The 19,348-nt window shown below is 39.2% G+C and overlaps 1 protein-coding gene across 2 annotated transcripts in view; it reads left to right on the top strand.

Moving 5' to 3' along the window:
- Window positions 1–3,634: 3,634 nt before the first annotated feature.
- The window catches only part of fto (FTO alpha-ketoglutarate dependent dioxygenase), a 115,357-nt gene continuing 99,643 nt past the window's right edge, over window positions 3,635–19,348 (top strand). For both annotated transcript variants that reach the window (XM_043245498.1, XM_043245499.1), the window contains exon 1: window positions 3,635–3,727. In XM_043245498.1, the coding sequence (XP_043101433.1) occupies window positions 3,650–3,727 (78 nt within the window). In that variant the 5' untranslated portion in view covers window positions 3,635–3,649. The remainder of the gene's footprint in view (window positions 3,728–19,348) is intronic.

Raw genomic sequence — 19,348 nt, 5'->3', positions numbered from 1 at the left:
TCATTCCAGTGGCTTAACCTTCACTGTTAGGACTAGCATACGAGGCACAGACACACAGAAAAGATGTGTGCTTCTGTATATAGAATTTTATAATGTCTTTCAGCCTGACATTGGGCATGAGTTTTAAAACAGGGCTCCTTTGTATGTCAAAACTCAAGTTTTAATGGATTTCCTATAAAACAGTTCACCGATCATGGTATTCAAATCACAGCTCTAGCAAAACTGCCCCCTCTGATGGCGTCTGGAAGCGATCCTAGCCAAGGAGGTACACCACATCTAACGCCAGGCTGCACGCTCTTCCTTCAGCACCCATCAGGCTTTTTCCTGTGGTGCGTGTGTGATCATTTATAGGGGGCTTAATCAACATGTATTTAGTGCATGTATTTTGTGAATCACTTTTATAGGCCTTGGTTGCCTGAGTCTGTGTACACAAGCCAAAGGTTGCGCTAGATCTGAACACGGAATTTAAACAAAAAGGGCCACCGTGACATTCAAAGAAAGGGTTGTTAACCCTTATTTCACAAACTATTACAAGGTGCAGTAAATCAGAGACTAATAACGTTTGTAGAGCTTCATATGGTCCTCGGATCATGCTGGTGCTACCACTTATTAGCCTATTTGTTGCATATCTATCCATTAATTATGCTTTGTACCCAGACTTTCCAGTGCCACGGGCCACCCTCTGACATCCGAGAACTTTAAAGGTGGGTCATTCAAACAAGAATATGAAAATGAAACTGAGGACAGGGGTGGGGGGGATAAAAAGCAGGAATGCATAAAGTCAGCAAGAAAAGAAAATCTCTTTTGAAAGGGGTGCATAATCATTCTGAGAGCTCCAGTGTGGAACTTAAATAATACAGTTCAGGTTTTGATATAACTATTACTGCCTGGGAAGAGAGCTTTGAAGTTAATTGAAACCACTGGGCAGCAATCTCCTTTATAGCACTGACAAATAACAGTTTCCTACAGCTTATCATTGAAGGTTAGGGCATGGGGAGGCACATGCCTGCTCCATATGCCCACTCAATACAAATAAAACTCAAAAGGCCTTCCTTTTCTCCCAGGCTCACCATGCAGGACACTGAGAAAATGGTCACGGACAGGATGTGGGGAGGACAAAATTGGTCTTTAGTGGTCTTAAACAGCCCTAGCGTCTGACCCCCATTACTGTTTTTTGCCAGACTTTACCACCTCTTTAGAATAAACCACATCACAACTTGATAATGCTACATTAAAGCATAGGTGGCCCAATATATTGCATGCGCTCAAAGGGAAACCTATTATTAATCAAAGGAGAGACTGCTTTTGCTTACAAACTGTTTTTTAAACCACGTAGCAGGTTCTGGTTCTAATATTTGAGCTGAGCATAACGGATACCGAATTTGTCTTTAATGTTACTTATTGTTTTTCTGGCACAAGGTTCGTTTCACCTTTGATTTTAGCTCTCTCTCTCATTTTTTACAAGCCTATTTGCAAGGGTAAAATCAGGCCCGTCGGAGGGTCATCCGCTGTCGATGCGCTGCACAATAACACATAACATCCCCCATGGTGAAAAGTGAGAACAGAGAATTGGCCAGACAAAAGACAAGGAGGATTTGATGAGCTCCAGGAGTTCAAAGTTTTCCATCTCGCTTGTACCACATCTGAAGGCATGCTGCCCCTAAACCTGCATTTAACTTGCTGATCACGTATTAAAAGTATTCTTGAACATGATGAGGCGCGTGATTGGACACAGAGCAGGCTGACAGGCACCGGCTCGAAGACACAATCCGCCACCGAAGGGTCCGTGAAGTCCCGCTGGTGAGCTTTTAAATAAGCCTTGAGTGACAGATGTAATATATGAAGAGTGGTTTAACACGCACACACAAAAGAAACGTTAATTGAATGATTGGATGTGAAGCATAAACAGACATGAACTTTGTTTCCTCAAAAAGCAGAATGACAGAATAATAATTTCCTTTCCATTAGTTTACAAAAGAATCCCCATAGACACATGTGCTTATACTCTTATATCCATATGGAGCCACTTTGCTCAAGGTATTTTTCAAACACATATTTCCCTCCAAAGCTAAAAGAGAAGGGCGGAAATGTAGGTTATAAATAGGAATCAAAAGAGCCCTCCTGTTTATTGCAACAAGATGACAGAGACACTGAAATCTTTGAAAGTATGAGTGCTTTGAGCTTTTTACAAGACAGGTGAAGAGAACATATGTGTTCAATCTGCGTACCAGGCTCGCCTGGGTCTGCCCTATCATAAAAGAAGAGAGATTACAAAGAAGTCTAATGAAGACACTGATCAAAGTCTGTAATGCTAATACATAGCAGGTGTTTTGAAACCTTTTAATACCCCCCTGCCCCTCCGCGGGGCTCGTGCCTGTATATCTTTCACAGAGCGGTCCTTTTGTCCTCGGCTGAAACTGGGAACCAGAGGAGCGCTTTTCAACACCGCTTCACATGCATTACGAGATATCTGTTGACCTCAGACGCTCAGAGGGGGTTATGTCCATGTCATACACAAATGCTGCTACATATTCTATTACAGCTCAAAGTGGTGTTTTTGGAAAATAGAATATCCTGCTTTGGGGCCCTTCTGTCTTCAGCTGTACAGCACCTGGGCAAAAGCTGGAGAAGAGGTTGTAAGAGACCTGACAAGACTGACTTTTTGGAATATGCTCAAAGCACGATGACTATTTTTGTAGGAGCTGCAAAGCTCTGTTTCTGATTTCCATTCATTGAAAGCAAGAGCAAACCTCAGGAGAGTACAGTGGCTATAAGCTGCTCTGTTTTTACTCAGCTATGTATTATTAAACTTTATTGTGGTATAATCATTTGTTATTAATTTACACTCTCAGGTTAATTAGCATCCCTATTGTCCAGACAAACTGTACCCACCTGTGATTCTTGGATCAAAATTGAAAACCAGCGTGATATAATCATACTAGGTTAAAGAAAATGGTTTATCCTTAAGTAAAATGTGTGTTCAATTAGCCCTAATCTGTATATCTTTTTACACACACACACACACACACACACTTTATATATAGGCTATATATGCTTTTATTGTATTTACACACACCCACACATACATATATGTATGTGTGTGAAAACGTCAGAAAGCCTGGTCCTAATAACCATAATAATAACAACAGTATTGTGTCTGAAAATTTAAAGAAGACATGATATTGTCCTGAAGACAATAGAATAACTTTAGATACCCAGAACTCTATTCTAGTTTCTAGACGTTGCAGAGTACAGTAATTGTGTTTGTGAACTAGTTATACATTATTCATATGTATACTACATATCTTGTTAACAAATCATTATTTTAACATCACGTCTAGCACCGCATGAGCATAAAATCCATTAGGAACCTCTCTCAGCCCAGCTGAGTCTATACCCACTTCCGGTTTGACTCAAATTACAAGCGTGGTTTTCCTGGCGCGAGGATTCTGGGAAATGTAGTCCTGACCGGAATGCTGGTAGCGATTGAAAACCAAAACGTCAACGTAAAACAACGACACCAGATTCATTGCCATATATTCATCATGTACTATTTTAACCATAGCCGGGATTGCATTTAAATCCGCTGAAGAAAAGTTTAAAGGCTAAAGGCACAGTCTAAAGACTACATAGCCCAGCTCCGCGCGCTATGAAACCGAGGCAGCGTAAACAGTACTTCAGGAACATGAAAAGATCGGATGACAGTGAGAGGGAAAAGAGGAGAAAGGTATCGCTTGTAGTTTTCTCTCAGTTCGCCCAGCACCACATGTAGTTGTGGAGTTTGTAAGACACCGTTCAGTGTGTCCGTGGCGGTATTGCATGCGCTGGTTGGTGCCGTGCGTTCATTTGAAGTGCGCAGGTGATGCTGCTGATTGCTCCTGTAATGTTTTCATTCTTTTATCCGATGAGTTCCGTCTCTGTGCGCACACAGTCATCCGGCACACGAGTGTGTGTTGAGGCACAGCGCGGGGGGAGTGTTTTCTCATGACTGCCACACACTGACTTAGCTGGAATGGCTTGCGAGTCGGCATTACAGCGAGTTCAGTCGTGGTGCTAATGAATGAAGTCAGGACGCGTGTCCAGGTGTCTGTCGCTCTGCAGGTGTCTTTGCTAAACCAAGTAGTCCGCATTTAGTTTACTTATAAAGCAAAACGAGTCCTATTTTCTTCCGTGTCCTGACTTACCAAAAAAAAAAAAATCCTCCATGAACTGGTCAGGAAATGGACATGTTGTGTTTTTAATTTAGCAGAGACAGTGTAATAGAGTCGACTGTTGTGGTGCAGCTGTATTTATCTGAAGTTCTGAACCTGTTGCTTTTTCAGTGTGGCATTTTATGTCCTCAAAATAGATACAGTGATATGGGTTTTTATCACAATCGAATCCCCTGCTATTACACAGTCCCTACCAGATACATGGACAATAATATTATTATTGTACAGCTTGTTGCGTCTCATTTGAGGTATATTTTGTCAATGCATGCATTCCCTGGGATTTAAACCTATGACTTAGGTGTTGCTAGCGCAATTGTAAAAAAATATTCTTCCAATCTATATCCTTTGATACTTTGTTATATTCTCTATATAACAAAAAATATATGGATTATTTATATATATAATAGGGTGGAGAGAAAAAATGTCAAAACTTTTTCAGCGTGAAGTTATTTGCTCTTTCAAATAAGTGCAATGTTTTATCGGCCCTGATCTCTATTCATTGTTTTTATTAGATGGAAGTAGTGTTTAACATGCCGCCGTTTTTAAAAATGTCACATTTATTTATAATTGTACTTGACAAGTTGACGTGCCGCTTTCTGAACTTGTCTGTGGTTAGGATGATTTGTTTTGATAATCAAAATACATATAATAATGTGGCATTGTGTTTGCATTTCAAATGACTGCATGTTTGATTTGTCTGTAGCGAAGGTCTGTCAGCAGCTTCTCTGTTTAATTCTCCCTTTCTGTAACCGTACATTTCCCACTCATTTTTCTTCTTTTTTGTTCAGTTTTACTCTCTCTATCTCTCTGATGGCATGCTTTTGGATCTTGTCCGACAGCAGGGAGTCTATGTAGTACGTGGTTCCTCTACTTTATTGCCGCTGCCACAGGAACCAGATGAGTCCCTGAGAACTTGATCCAGCTGGTTTTGGGTCTGTACGGCAGACGGACAGACAGACAGGTCTGCTACCCTGCCCCATCTCATTTCGTCTTATCTCTTTCTTCACAAAAGTAAACCACCGAGCAGCTAGACTGAGGGTCTGGTGTGTGTTCCTGCGGTGCCTTAATATAAAACGCGGGTCCATTTAATCGCAATAATAAATAAAAGGGAGTACATTGTTGTCTCAGCCATAAACATGTGTGCATTTGTGCCCAATAACTAGGATGTGGATGGATGTCAGAAGAAGGCCTGTGAACTATCCGTCTCGAAAAGGAATTATTTTTATCCTCAGTTCAGCTTTGCCAGGCATTTCCTAACCATATGTGTCACATATGTATGATAAAAAGCACTTCTATTATCAAGCACTAAAAGAGGGAGCCTATTGGCTAATAGCCTATTAAAAACTGACTTCATTCTTTAAGAAGTGACCTTACATGGCCTTCAACCTAAAAATAATGTTTTAATAGTTGACAAAGGGACGTTGGACAGTTGGGAGTTTTTTTTAACGTTCGCCAGGATGACCACAAAGATCCCACTGAAGTGTTACTCAATTATAAATCCCATTTTTGACCATTTTATTGCATTTGCAGGAGAATGGGACAGTGTTTATTTTTCTTTCCTCGCAGTTATGAATTAGAAAAGCACTTTGTTTTCTTGTCCATCTGTTGAGCGTGTTTTATTATTTTTTTTTTTACGCTCACAAATCTGTTGGCCTCCGCCGCTGCTTTTGACACCTTTCCTAATGATTGCGCGACGTGTTCTCCTTGTACTGAGAAGAACAGCGCTTTTGAATCTGAAAAAAAAAGTCGATAGGTAAACAAAGATTAAAGCTAAATAAATTGAATTAACTAAAAGCATTATTTTCGAGTGGCAGAGTATGTGAGGAGCACAGAGGGTTGCCAGATGTTTGGAGGCTTGCGCTCCTCCCGGCCCATCATTCACGGAGTTCTCGGCTCATTGGCTTTCTCAGCTCGTGTGTTTGCTGGAGAAAGCTGTTTAGGCTATTTCGTTCGTGAACACTCATTAAAATGGTTTGTGTTCCCCTTGGCAATTCTGTTAAATTAACAGCTAGCTTCAGTTTAGGCCTGATTATGAGGCCACACAGCCAGTCTTGATTAATCAATTTCTCCCACAAAATGTTCCTCTGTAAATTAGTGTTAAAGTAACGATTTATAGGTCCTAATGCCGAGCCGCTGTCATGTCGGAGCCGGTGTTTTAGCGGGAGGTGGTGTCACTTTCAGCGTAATCAGCAGCTTTTCTGCCCCCCTTGTCGTTTTCCCCCCTCTCCGTTCGTCACCGTTCGCCTACGTCCTATTAATGAGTCCATAATAGAGAAACAGTGTCGGACAGCCACATAAAACACACTCAGGAATACATAATTAGACCCGTGTTCAAGCCACGCTGGGGGCAGATTTATATCCGGTGATGTAAAAAGAAAGAAAAAATAAAACAAAATCAGAAGGCAGTGCAGTGCAGCTCATGACTTCTGATTCCTGAAATCTAAAAAGACGGAAAAACAGTCCGAGGGAACGAGGGAGGGTGGGAGTGCTAGAAAAAATACTGCCACAGTTGATAATGATACCATTACACTAATGGAGGCAGCAAATGAAGTAGCAGGCGGACACCGTGCTTTATTGCCATAGGGGGTCGTTTTCTGCTGCATTCCTAATGGCTGGAACCGCCGGTATTGATCAGGCCATCATACCGCTAATCCACACGCGCATTACTTACCGCTGCAACACTGTGTCAGTCTTTCCACTGCTGCCACCCGCAGCCCACCCTGTTCCCTTGCCACAGGCCCTGCAGAAGACCCCACAGAGCCTGTGATTTAAGGGTTGGAGGTTGGACGGTGGTGTGGACGGGGTCATTGAATGTCCCCTTAGTCAGGCCTCCTTTGTTTTATGATGCACAGAGGGAGAATGCTTGGCCTGAGTGATTAAGTACAGGCAGAGGTGTTTGTTTAATTAAGAGGTAAGGCATTTGCTCTTCTGCCTTTTTACGGTAGTTAGTCTGTGTTTGAGTTGAACCGTGAGTGTGCTGCTGTCTTTTCTAATGGTTTGAAGCTGTAAATAAGCTTAGGCCGATCCATACCCATTGGTGAAGCCATCTGCTAAATGGTAAGTAAAAACACCTGGCCCGCCAGATCCTTGATCAAGTATTTTACTGGACTCCAAGGGAAATGGCTTTTCATTTAAAATGACTGATTTGGTAACCCCCAGTATTTTAAATGTTGTAAAAAAATATATTAGCAATAAAAATCTAGAAATCTTTAAGTAATTAATTAAAGGAATCAATCTCCAATTAATTATTATTTTTTTAAATAATTTATTGATGGTGGACAGTAAACAAGTGTTTAACAGGCTTTTTAAATTAAGCTGTTTTATATATGCACTACTATTTAAATGTTTTGATTCAGTAGATTTCTTTAAAATAGTTTTTGAATGTCTCATGCACTTTACATGACTCCTCTATTTTAGTACATTTTTTTTTTTATCAAATAAAATTTTATAGTATATTACTCCTGTGATGATAACTTGCCATTGTTTCTAAGCAGCTTTAGCTCTAGTCTTGATCCTTCAGAAATAATTCTAATGTGCTCAGGAAAAATTTGGCATTATTATCAATGTTTGTATCACTTAATATTTTTGGTGGAATTGACATTTTTCGTGATTCTTTGATGAATATGAAGAAAGTTTAAAAGAACAACATTAATAAGAAAAAACCCTATGCATTCACTTTTGTTTTCAATACATTTTTATGTGGCCTTGCTCAGTACAAATAAATAAATAAATAAATAAATAAATTACCTCATACTTATGCCTCCTGAAAAGTCTCCTGGAATGAACCAAGGGTCATTTTTAGATCAAATGCCCATTGATTGAACTTTTTAAGCCGGCATCCTTTTATCTTTATAAAAGGTTATTTCAGAAAAATTTCATGAATTCCTCATCTCTTCCATAAGCCCTTAGCACCTGATGATGAAATCCGCTTCATCACAAATGACTTAAAGCTCGATTAACATGTACGAACAGGCCTTACTTCAGCTCAGTGCTGCTCTGCTGTCATCTCCACAGCCCCTGCCCGGCCCGAGCCATCAGTCTCGTTTTCCTGTATCAGCATATCGGCACTAACCTCTGCCCTCCGCTAATCAAACACTTCACCTTAAGGGAAACATTCATTCAGCTCTCTCATTATGATGGCTTCTGTGGTCATAAAGATGTATATTTATATTTCCCCACCTCGTTGCTCGGCTGTTGCAGGGAAACTAGATATTGATCTGGATATTTAGTCATTTCTTTCTGCTGGGACATCAATATTACGCTAACGTGTATGCGAGCTGTGCTTGACCCTGGCCCCTGTCTCTATCCGTTCTCCCATTGGAGCTCTGTGATATACTATTCTGAAAAGCAAATCAATGAGTGAATATGAAGTTTGAGGAGTAATATAAGGCGACCCTGAGGCCTATAGCAGCCGCATTGATCCAATGTGTGGATTAAGGTTGATTTGTTTGTTGTGAAGCTTTTCACCTTTATATCATCAAGAGGTCCGGCTCGCACACACACACCCCACCCACCCACACAGACCCCTAAATGCCTTTTATGGTTATTTCCTTCATTTCCATTACTACTTATTTGCATTTATTAAGATTATTGACCACAAAAGAATTATGTTATAGGCTGCGGTTCATTCTTTGTTTATCAGATATTCATGTGACTGAGTATTATAGGCCCATATTGTGCACATAATGCACGTCCCGTTAGATGTCTGACCCCGTTTATGGTTTTATGTATTTAATAAAGAATGTTATTTTTATAAAGACTCTCGGTCCTAAAGTTGCTTTTTGTTCTATTTATTTTGTGAGGACGTCTAAGAGCTGCTTTATCAGTTCTTTTTATAGTCAGTCTGAGATTGTAATTGGTTTCATAAGGAGGGGTCACTGAGATGGATTTGTTATTATGACATTAAAGTTTTTGCCTTCATTCTAAAATTAAATTTTGTGTTCAAATCTGTCGTGAAAGAGGTTATTTGCTGTATACTAGGTCATACAGACCGAACATAAAACATAAAGCATCAGTCCCAACAAATATTTAAGACCCAAATCAATCCACCTGTTTTAGTCAAGTCAAATGCAGAAAGATTTTAGGTAAGCTGTTATATTTGTATGTAGTGCAGGACAGTTGAAATAATATCCATTTTATATACAGTATTTATGTGGTCAATGGTGTACTCAATCAGATAACAGTCTAGTCAGCCAAGATGTAGGAAGTTAAATAGGCCTAAATATGCCTCAGTCAGCCGTTTGGATTAATGATGTAGATTGACCTGTGGTGTGTGTGTGTGTGTGTGTGTGAGAGAGAGAAAAACCCATGAAACTCTGGGAAGGTTGATCTAGTTGAGATGTATAATCGATTATCAATGTGATCAATAACAATAGGATCGCTTCAGAAAAACTTTGAATAAACATAAGATTGACCTCAATGGGGTTTTCGTTCAAGGATTTATTCTTTTGTCTCCTAATTTTGTCTTTTTTTCATATATTTAATAAAATAATGTACAGTTTTATATTGTTTCTGCAATGTGTTTTTATATTGCATTAATAATTAAAAAATGTAATAATTTAAAATCGCCTTTAAAAGTAGCTTTTTTCAAAGCATACAGTATACACAATATAAACAATACAATAATAAAAGTGAAGAAGATCGAATGAAATGGAAACAATAAACATAATCAAGCAAATGCGAGTTTAAAAAAAAATGAATTCAAGAGGCAGAGAATTTCGAAAGGCAGGAGAGTTGGAAGAAAGTGATAGGTCTCAAGTGTGTTTGAGGAACAATGAGCAAGTTTAATTGTGAGAAACACGATCTGTGATTAGGAGTGTAAGAATGTAACAGTTGTGTTAAATACGGTGCTGAGCAATGCAATGCTTTAATGTGAGCATCATCATTTTAAACTGAACCTGATAGGGAGCCAGTGCAAGGTTTCTAAAAACAGAGTAATATGCTTGTTTAGCGTGGATTTAGAAACTAGCTAAAAGGGTGTTACAGTTATCTATATGAGAGATTAGAGTTTATTTATTCGTGTATATGCTAACAAAAAAACAACAGATTAGCATCAAAAATAACTCCAAGGTTTCTCTTTCTATTCTGGATTTCCAAAACAGAGACACAGAACCGGATTCAGCATAACTTCTGTCTTACCACTGTTCAGACACAGTAAACAAATCCATGTTTTTTATCGCAGTATTATTTGAATGCACATACATTTGTGTATTGTAAGCATTTGTGTATTATATATATATATATATATATATATATATATATATATATATATATATATATATATGTTATTACATTGGATTCTTTTTTTAATGTAATGTAAAAAATCACTCCATATTTTTTCCATCTGGCTCCTCCACTGAACAGCGGGCCCCTTCTTTGCTGTTTATTTGTGAATTTATTTTCTTGTGTAATAGCTCACCTTTTCTTGTAAAGGGAAACTAGCTAATGGCAGCCCTTTGCCCAACATCTGCTTCCTATTGCCAGTCCAAAGTCCCTCTTTCACTGGAACTACAGGAGGCCACTTTCACTAGAGCCTGTAAACACTAACTCTTAATTTGTACATCATAAGTTATGTTCTATAAATGAGGGGAGTGGAAGTGGGCCTGAGCACCTGGTGTGTGTGTGTGTGTGTGTGTGTGTAGATGCCCGATGGGTGACGAGGCACTGCCCATGGTTGTGCCAGTTGGAAGGCTGTGCTTAAGTCTGCATGTGCCAGACAGGAAAATGTAGATCCTGCCCTGCCAACCTACTGCTGGGCGCACACAGGCAATGGATTTAGAGAGAGAAACAGGAGGCTTTTTAGAGGCTTCTCAGATGAATTTGATGGATTTACCTGCTGTTGCTTATAATGTAACACAGGGAGGCCGTGTAGATAGGGTTTCACGATAATAAAGAATGTAATGGGAAGTTTTGTTAGTGTTCTCATATCAGCCGAAATGTGTATGTAGTTTAAAGCTGCAAAGTCTGTAAGTTTTTTTTTTTTTTTTTTTGTTGGTTTGAAGTTTACAAAAATATTAATAAGCTAGTATCTAATGAATATATTTTCCAAATCATGTTTTTGGCCATAGTGCACCTAATAGGTTTTTATATTGGGACTTTTTCAGACGGAAAAGCCCAGTAGCTGCTCGATTTGTCATAGACATAAATAGAAAGAAGTAACTTCAGCTGCAACGGTCCTCTGCAAGACGCATGCTATGACCTTGCTTAGACTGTTAACAGAAGTCTAATGAAAAAAGTGAAATGAAATTCCTGTCATTAATTACTCATCGTCATGTTGTTCCAAACTCGTAAGACCTTCGTTCATATGACCCTGACCCTGTGTAGACAGCAGCGCAACTACCACATTTAAGGCCTAGTAATGACATTGTTAAAATGATAAGAAAATGAATTCGACAATTGTATCTCTTCCGTGTCAGTCATATTTGGTAGAGTACTACCACACACGCACCTCTGATGCAGAGATAAAGTTTTTTTTACCAAAATACGAAAAGTAGCTTCACAACATTACATTTGAACCGATGTTGGACTGATTTAACATGGACTGTTTCAATAATGTCCATTCTACCTTTCTGGGCCTTGAGTGTGGGAGTTGCATTGCTGTCTATCCAGGGTCAAATATATTTTCCTAACTGTTGTGGCTTTTTTTTTCCCCCTCTTCACGTCTTTATTCACCACTAAATTTAAATCCTGTCATCATTTACTTGCACTCATGTCGTTCCAAACATGTCTGACTAACTGACTTCTGTGGAACATAAAAGAAAATATCTAAATATCTCTATATTATTTCAATTAATTTAGAATGCCGTGGCCATTCCTGTAACGGCAGCATTCAGCTGCAGCGGATGCTCGGCCATTGTTTCCTTGACTTCGTCACAACTTTTGTCTGCATTTTTCAAGAGTGGCATCACCATGCCAACAGGTTAAATGACACCTTGTCAGACGTCTAGTTCGTGATGCTGTTGTTTCAAGGTGAGGTTCAGCAGGAGTGAAAGAGAGAGCGAGTTTGAGTGCTCGAATGGTCACCGATGCATGACACTGGCCTCTCATTACTGTCTCTTCTGCCTTTACCAGCACACACACAAACAGGTTTGGTTGTGAGCGGTGGCCTATTGAACGCTCATTGGTATGCTTGTGGTAATTTTACTGTCAAAACTCGCTCTCTCTCTGTTTCTGGCTGTCTTTCTCGCTCTCTCAGTCTCTGTGCCCCTGGTCATCCAGCTGTAAGTTCACCCTGAACTACTGTCAAGCACATGATCAGGGCTGCATAAAGAAAGCTGCTCTGTCTTGCTGTCTATCATATGCTCTTCTTCTTCCTCTTCTCTCTCTCTGTGTTTGTGATAGGGCCAGACCTCTCGTCTCTCCTGTTGTTTATTTAGATGAGATCAGCCAAGGTTGGTGGTTCAAGTTCAGTTGTTATGGTGATGAGCAGACGTCAGTGCGCTGTTCTTCTAGCGAGACTGCCTGAATGGAAAACACCACGCATATAGCAAAATTAATATGATTTAAATGAACATTTTAATGTTTATGGTTTAAAACACCTTACTTCTAAATAGTAACCTGTTTTTGTTTGTATTATTTTCAAGCTTTTTTGTATTGTAATTGACTCTCAAGAGGTATTTCTACATTTCACACATACACTCACAAACACCGTGGGCCTTTGTCACACACTTACGAATAGTAATCTTTGCTTATAAACAACCAGATCGGTATGACACACACTGTGATTAGGAGCATAATCCTTCTCTGATTCTTTCCCACTGTGTGTATGTGTGTGTTTGAGTGGTATATACGTTTCTGAACACATTTTGCTTAATCGCATTGTCACACATAGTTTGTCTGACATTTTCTCTATTCGTGGTGTGTGTGTTTTTGTGCGGTTGACACTCTGACAGGCTTCCTCGCCCTTGACTGATGGCACGTATGGATTGGACTAATCCAGGAAGCCGTTTCCTCTCTCTCTCACACACGCGCACACACACACACACACACACACACACACACACACACACATGCACGCGTGCTCTCTCTCTCATGTGCCACACACTGTCTTCTGTTCCTCACCCACAGACAGCTTTGGTTGGGCTATCTCTGTTTGTAATGGCGTCCCCTGCTCCACGATGACAATGGGGATTAAACACGAGGTTTTTTTAAACATATTTCCTCTCTTTTCCTGCTTCTGAAGAAAGAGAGCTTTCTTATCAGCTCTTCCAGGATCCACCATCATCCCTCTCTCCTCTCCTCCGCTGCCAATTACACAGCGGATCATTTACTTCAAGGGTATAAATGTTCCAACACAAGTATTAGCGAGCAGAGCTGAGTCGCTGACAGATGTACCAACTTTAATTCTCTACTTGTGTGTGTTTTTTTAACTTTAATTAATTTATGTATCATCCTTTCGTCCCTCCCGCTCGGTCGTGATAATCTGGGTTGCCATGGCGGCGGGGAGGAAGTGTCGCAGCTGTCACTCCAGCACGTGTTTCAGAGGTTCAGGTAGCTAATGTATTCAGGAAGACAGTAAATGAGAGGTAAACAGAGAAGAATTGAGCCCGTGTGTGTATTTAGATGTGGGTCCGTGATGGGACACTGAAGGGTCTGCCGTATCATGTGTTTCCGTCACTAAACTTACTTGCACGTACTGGAGAATACAATCTTATTCCTAATTGTTCTTAGTCGTAGTTGTTTAATTAATATAAATTTGTTTCATATTACATAGTTTATTTTATACTATTTTTATCAAAAGGATTTGGATGTGTTACTTTTAGTCTTAGTCTTTTACTTTAATCGAGGCAGTAAAATATAAAGGTTATTAAGCGTTTTGTTAATTTGTTTTTTGTGCAATTTAAATTTAATTGCAATTATTTGTAATGGTGATTTGTGAAAGACAATAAGTTTTGGAGACTTTTGCGCATAAAGTGAATGCGTCGAAATGAGAGCGTAAGTATCTGCTAATGGGCTGACTTGCATTGTCTCCCTAGCATTATCATTAGCTTTGTTTTATTCCCTCTCTGTCTTTTTCTCTCTGTCAGGAGTTGACAACTTTTCTACTGTTGATCAAACAGCGCAGTGACACCTGATTAGCCTGCTGTGTGTGTGTGTGTGTGTGTGTGTGTGTTGCAATAAGTTTTTTTCCCAGTGCTAATTAAACGTGAACCTGGCCTGTCTTCTCAGAGAGGAAGCAGAAACTGCTTCTTTATGTCACGCCATACCTGCTTTTTTGCGACACTGTCCTGACATGTCTTCAGTGGACCTTTTTCACAGACTCTGATGATGATGCTTTTTCAGTTATTAACATTGTAAATCTAGCAATTTTAACACAATAATTTATATATATATATATATATATATATATATATATATATATATATATATATATATATATATATATATATTTTGTATTACCTTGGCACTAAATAAAAAAAAATAATCAAAACAAAAAACTCTTTTTTCCCTTTTTGGAAATTTGTGGTTAATGTTTTTTTTTCAACCCAGCTACAGTATGACGTTTGGTTCTGAAAACCCTGGAAATGTGTCAGTTCACACAATAATGCAAATTCTATCATTTATCTATCAAGTGTCATTCTGAATTTTGAAGAATGTGGTAACAAAACATTTTGGCGGCCGTTTAATATTTTGGAGGCTAGATTTTTCTCAAATGTTTCAGTGTCTCCTCATTTCTCATGTCCCACAGAAGAAAGTCAGCCATTCCTTGTGGTCTGAGGTTTCATTAAAGTTCTGGGTGATTGATTAACCAGTAATTAGGCTTATTGTTGATTTTTTTAATCACCGATAAAGTTTTAAAAATCCAGTGAATTTAAGTATCCTAATATTATAATATTATAATATTCATTTTGTAGTTTACATTAACATTTTTGAGTAAATAGTGAATTTAAAGATTATATTTCAATTGGCATTTGACTGTAGCAAAGATAACCTAAATGTACGAATATTTAAATTGAACATGCGCAATTAAATCTGTAATATTCACTGATAAGTGATAATACAAATACGAATTGTCAACTTGTAAAATATGTATGAATTGCCATGAGATTAGGCTGGATATCCTGTGCCTCCCTCAAATGAATATAGTAAGTGCTTGATTTTCTAGTATAGCAGTGGAATAGTCTTTGTACTGAGTGTGTGTGTGTGTGTGTGTGAGAGAGTGGCAAGTCCTTTGCTCTACACGGGAGCATAATTTACTCCCACCCCTCTTTACCCAGATGACTCCTCCGCCTGAGCTGGTTTGACCATTGGTCATGTGGTGTTACGCGGGTCAGTAGGAGTAATTATTTCTATCCGCTGAATACACACTGAAGATAAATAGTTTTTGAAGAGAGTGTAATGTGTGGCTGACCCATGCTGACACATGGTTCATCCTGACTCTACAGACTTGATTTATCCCCTCGCTATGTGTGTGTGTGCGCGAGTGTGTTAACGAGAGCAGGGTGACGGTGCTCTTAGCTTCACTTCCATCTTCATCATGAAGCGCATGAGACGGTTGGAAGGAAAGGCTAAAGGGGATACTGTTGCTCTCATCATCATTTCCTCATCCCTTTGCTGCCTCATATAGGGCGCTTACGTCTAGTCTCTGTAGAGACTTGTAGCATTGTTCTCAGACAAAACAGTGCAAATTTATCTAAGGCCCTGGTTTTGACATCCAGTTATCCAGTCACAGGTAGACAATGCTAAATACTGGTTTAGGTAGCATTATGTGAGTCTTGTAGTAGCACTTGTAGTAGATTGATGGAAATTAAGTGTAGGATGGATCTTATCATCTTTTATGGATTGATTGGAGACAGATCTGAATATGAACTTGTAGTTGATAGTTAAAAAACAAACAAAAACAACAACTGTATTTTAAGTAATGGTAGCTGAACAGTTGTTGGCTTCAATAGCATGGAAAAAAAAGTTCAGTAAAATGAGTTTATGTAAATGCTTTTGGGTGAATTAAGTGGACTGTTTGACTGGAAGCAAGCAAGAAACCAGGAGTCTTGTTTTAAAAGAAATTTTGTCCAGATTTTTTAGTATAATCTTCAAAAAGATTTTCACATTTTGAATATTATTATTAATGCTAATTTGCGATGTATTAAAAACATGCTCTCGAGTATGACCTCGCATCCCATTTGTTTGCATGCTAAAAGTCTAATTTACAAAAACATGATGTACATACTGGTCAGTCTCTCTTGGCTGACCAATTGAGATTAGTTCACCTGAGCAAAATAGCTAAAAATGAAAACTAGCATAATCCTATCCATGCAGTATATAGGAATCAGTGTTAACGAACGAATGTGTCCATGGAGAAATGGTCCTCTGCATCCATTCCTTCTTTGATACTCTTATTACTGTATAGGGCCAGGGATTTGTCACTAGGTGGCAGCTGGACATCATGAATGTATCTGTTTTTTACCTCCCCCTCTTACCTCAGCAGATGTTAAAGTGTAGTGTTTTATAGGACGAGGCCGCTCTATGATGATGGCTTCTCATGCCTCTGTGATGCTGTAAAGCGCCCAGGAGCATGACCCGCCCCGCTCCACCCTGTTAACCCTTCTGATTGGCTCTAATTCTTAGTGGCACAGTACGCTGGGCACATGACAGTAACAGTGTTCCAGTTCGCTGGTGAGCGAGCCGCCCCAAAACACACCCCACATGCTCGTCTCCTACACACACACACACACACACACGCCATCGTGTTAGTGTCACTTCTGTTTCACTGGTCTCATATGAACTTAAGTGCTTAAGCAGACTGTTCAATATGCCACCAGCAATTACATTTTCAAATGGGTGGGTTTGCAAACATCATCTGTGTTAATCTGTCTGTCACTGCCCGACTTCCTGCCGGAGGGAGGAAAGAGGATTAAGTTATTCAGTCCCTGGTAGAATATTCTCTTTGTTCACCCTGACTGAAGGAGAAGTAAATAAAGCAACAAGATTTTTTTTTCTGCCGAGTTAAAAAAAGGCAGCTTCCTCCTGCCATGTCTCTTGGATTTGACTAATGCTGTTCAGACAAGTCTTCCTCCCAGAATTCGTTTGGAAATCATCTAAACGCGAGGGGACATCGTGGGTCTGGTGGTGTGAAGGAGCAGGGAGCAGATATGCTGTATGGTAAAATATGAACTTGTGCGGTTAAGTATTTTCCCCATTCGATTCAATTTAATGAATTCGTACGATTTGTTTAAACCTAGGTAGGGTTAGGTGTAGGTCATTTGTATAAATGCATACGATAAGTACATTTATGTACGATTTAGCGAAAACTTCTGCACAAAAGAAGTCGTGCAAATTCGTATAAATTAGCCACCTCGGAAAATATGTACACATTGCCATTTAGATCGGATTGTTGGAACTTTTTCTTACCCATGAAATTTTCTTTTAGATAATGCTGTAAATTATGCTAAATTATGCAAAAATGTTTCAATTACATACATTTTATTGGGAAAAAAGTAAGAGAGATTTTCATTCAGAAAGGCCACATAAATTTAATTTCAGAAGTGTTTACATTATTTTAATTTCAAATTTTTGCAAAGAATTTCTATTAATTAACTGCATTAATTTTCAGCCTTTTACTCGTCCAGAAAAAAAAAGAAAACAATCATTGACTCTGAAGACGGCTTCTAAAAGTTCAGTTTTGCCATCAACGAATAAGCACATTTTAAAATGTATTAAAATGGAAAACAATAATTGTGTTCAATTATATTTATATGCAGTTTTGGCTATAGATTTTAATCAAATAAATGCAGCCTTGTCGAGTTCTATTAAAAACATCTTAGTGACACCTAAATTAAATGAATTCATTTGTCCTACAAGAAATACATTTTTGTTGCGTAGTTGTTTGCATTGATTATTATAAATTCTAACATCCCATATAGTTCACCCAAAAATGAAAATTACCCCATATTTTACTCACCCCGAAGCCATCCTAGGTATATATGACTTTCTTTTTTCAGATGAACACAGTCTATGTAAAAATTAATCCTGGCTCTTTCAAGCTTGGTGATGCTGGTGGATAGTGGACATTATTTTGAACTTCTGTAAATCGGATCTATCCGCAAGTACTGTGACTTAAAACTAACCTATATGCCTTCAAGGGGGTTTTCACATGTCCTCTTTAGCAGATCGATGGGTTTTTGTAACAAACATATTTGTAGTTTTTTAAGAGTATTTCCTTTATAATAAAAAATATTTTTTAAACCATACTACAGATTAACCAGACAATCAATTTTACCCAGCCCTAGGAATTAATGAATCAGTTAAAACGCATATTTCATGGCTTTGTTTGTGCTGCAGAAAACCCAAGCGATACCCACGTCTTGCTGCACAGTGCCAGGGAACGGCTGACAGCAGTGGTAAAACGATCTGATTTATTGTTTGAACTACTGAGAACGAAGTAATCAGTGTGTCACGCTGGGATTTTCAGATGCGAGTCTGCGGCACAGTCCTTCACACAGAAACACATTCTTTAGCTCAGGTTGACAGGAACGCTTTTAAAACATCATACACCAGTGTGCCTAAATGTTATTGAGTTGTTTATTGTAGGAAGATCCCAGCTCCTGTTCTTTTCAGCTTGAAACGCTCAGAGCAGGGCGAGCATGCTCCATCACTCAGCTGGGCCAAACGAGCGTGACGCTCCCGCTAGCTGAAATTTAACGCCTCACTCGCTTATTGATCCTTCCTGCAGAGGAAAGAGAGAGAGGGCCAGCAGGTCTAGGCCGGACACTGTCCTTGACTCCGTGTCCGTTGAAGAGCCCTGGAGGACGCCCCGCTTCCACCGCCCTTCACAACAGCAGCCCCCTTCCCAGGGGCGCACTGCACTTTACAGCAGGATATTGATTTTGTAGGAGGAACGCAAGGAGGGAGAGAGTGAAAGAGAAGAGCAGGAAGAAGAGAAAGTGACAGAGAAACATAAGGCTTGAACAGGTGAACGGAGGAGAGGAGGGACACGGAATTGTGGGTTGATGGGTAACTAAAGGACATCACTGCTCCCCAGAACCACGCTGTAAAAAATAAGTGTAATCTTGAAAAAATAAAAACGGTTAGCTCCCATACTATATGCAGAGAAAAACTGTAAAACAGCGATGTCATTTTTACGGTGAAATGCTGTAAATAGAGCAAATCGGTGTAGAATTTATAGTCAAAAAACTGTAAAG

The sequence above is a fragment of the Puntigrus tetrazona genome, chromosome 7 (genome assembly GCF_018831695.1).
Source record: "Puntigrus tetrazona isolate hp1 chromosome 7, ASM1883169v1, whole genome shotgun sequence".
Lineage (NCBI taxonomy): Eukaryota > Metazoa > Chordata > Actinopteri > Cypriniformes > Cyprinidae > Puntigrus > Puntigrus tetrazona.
This window is presented reverse-complemented; position numbering and strand designations above follow the sequence as displayed.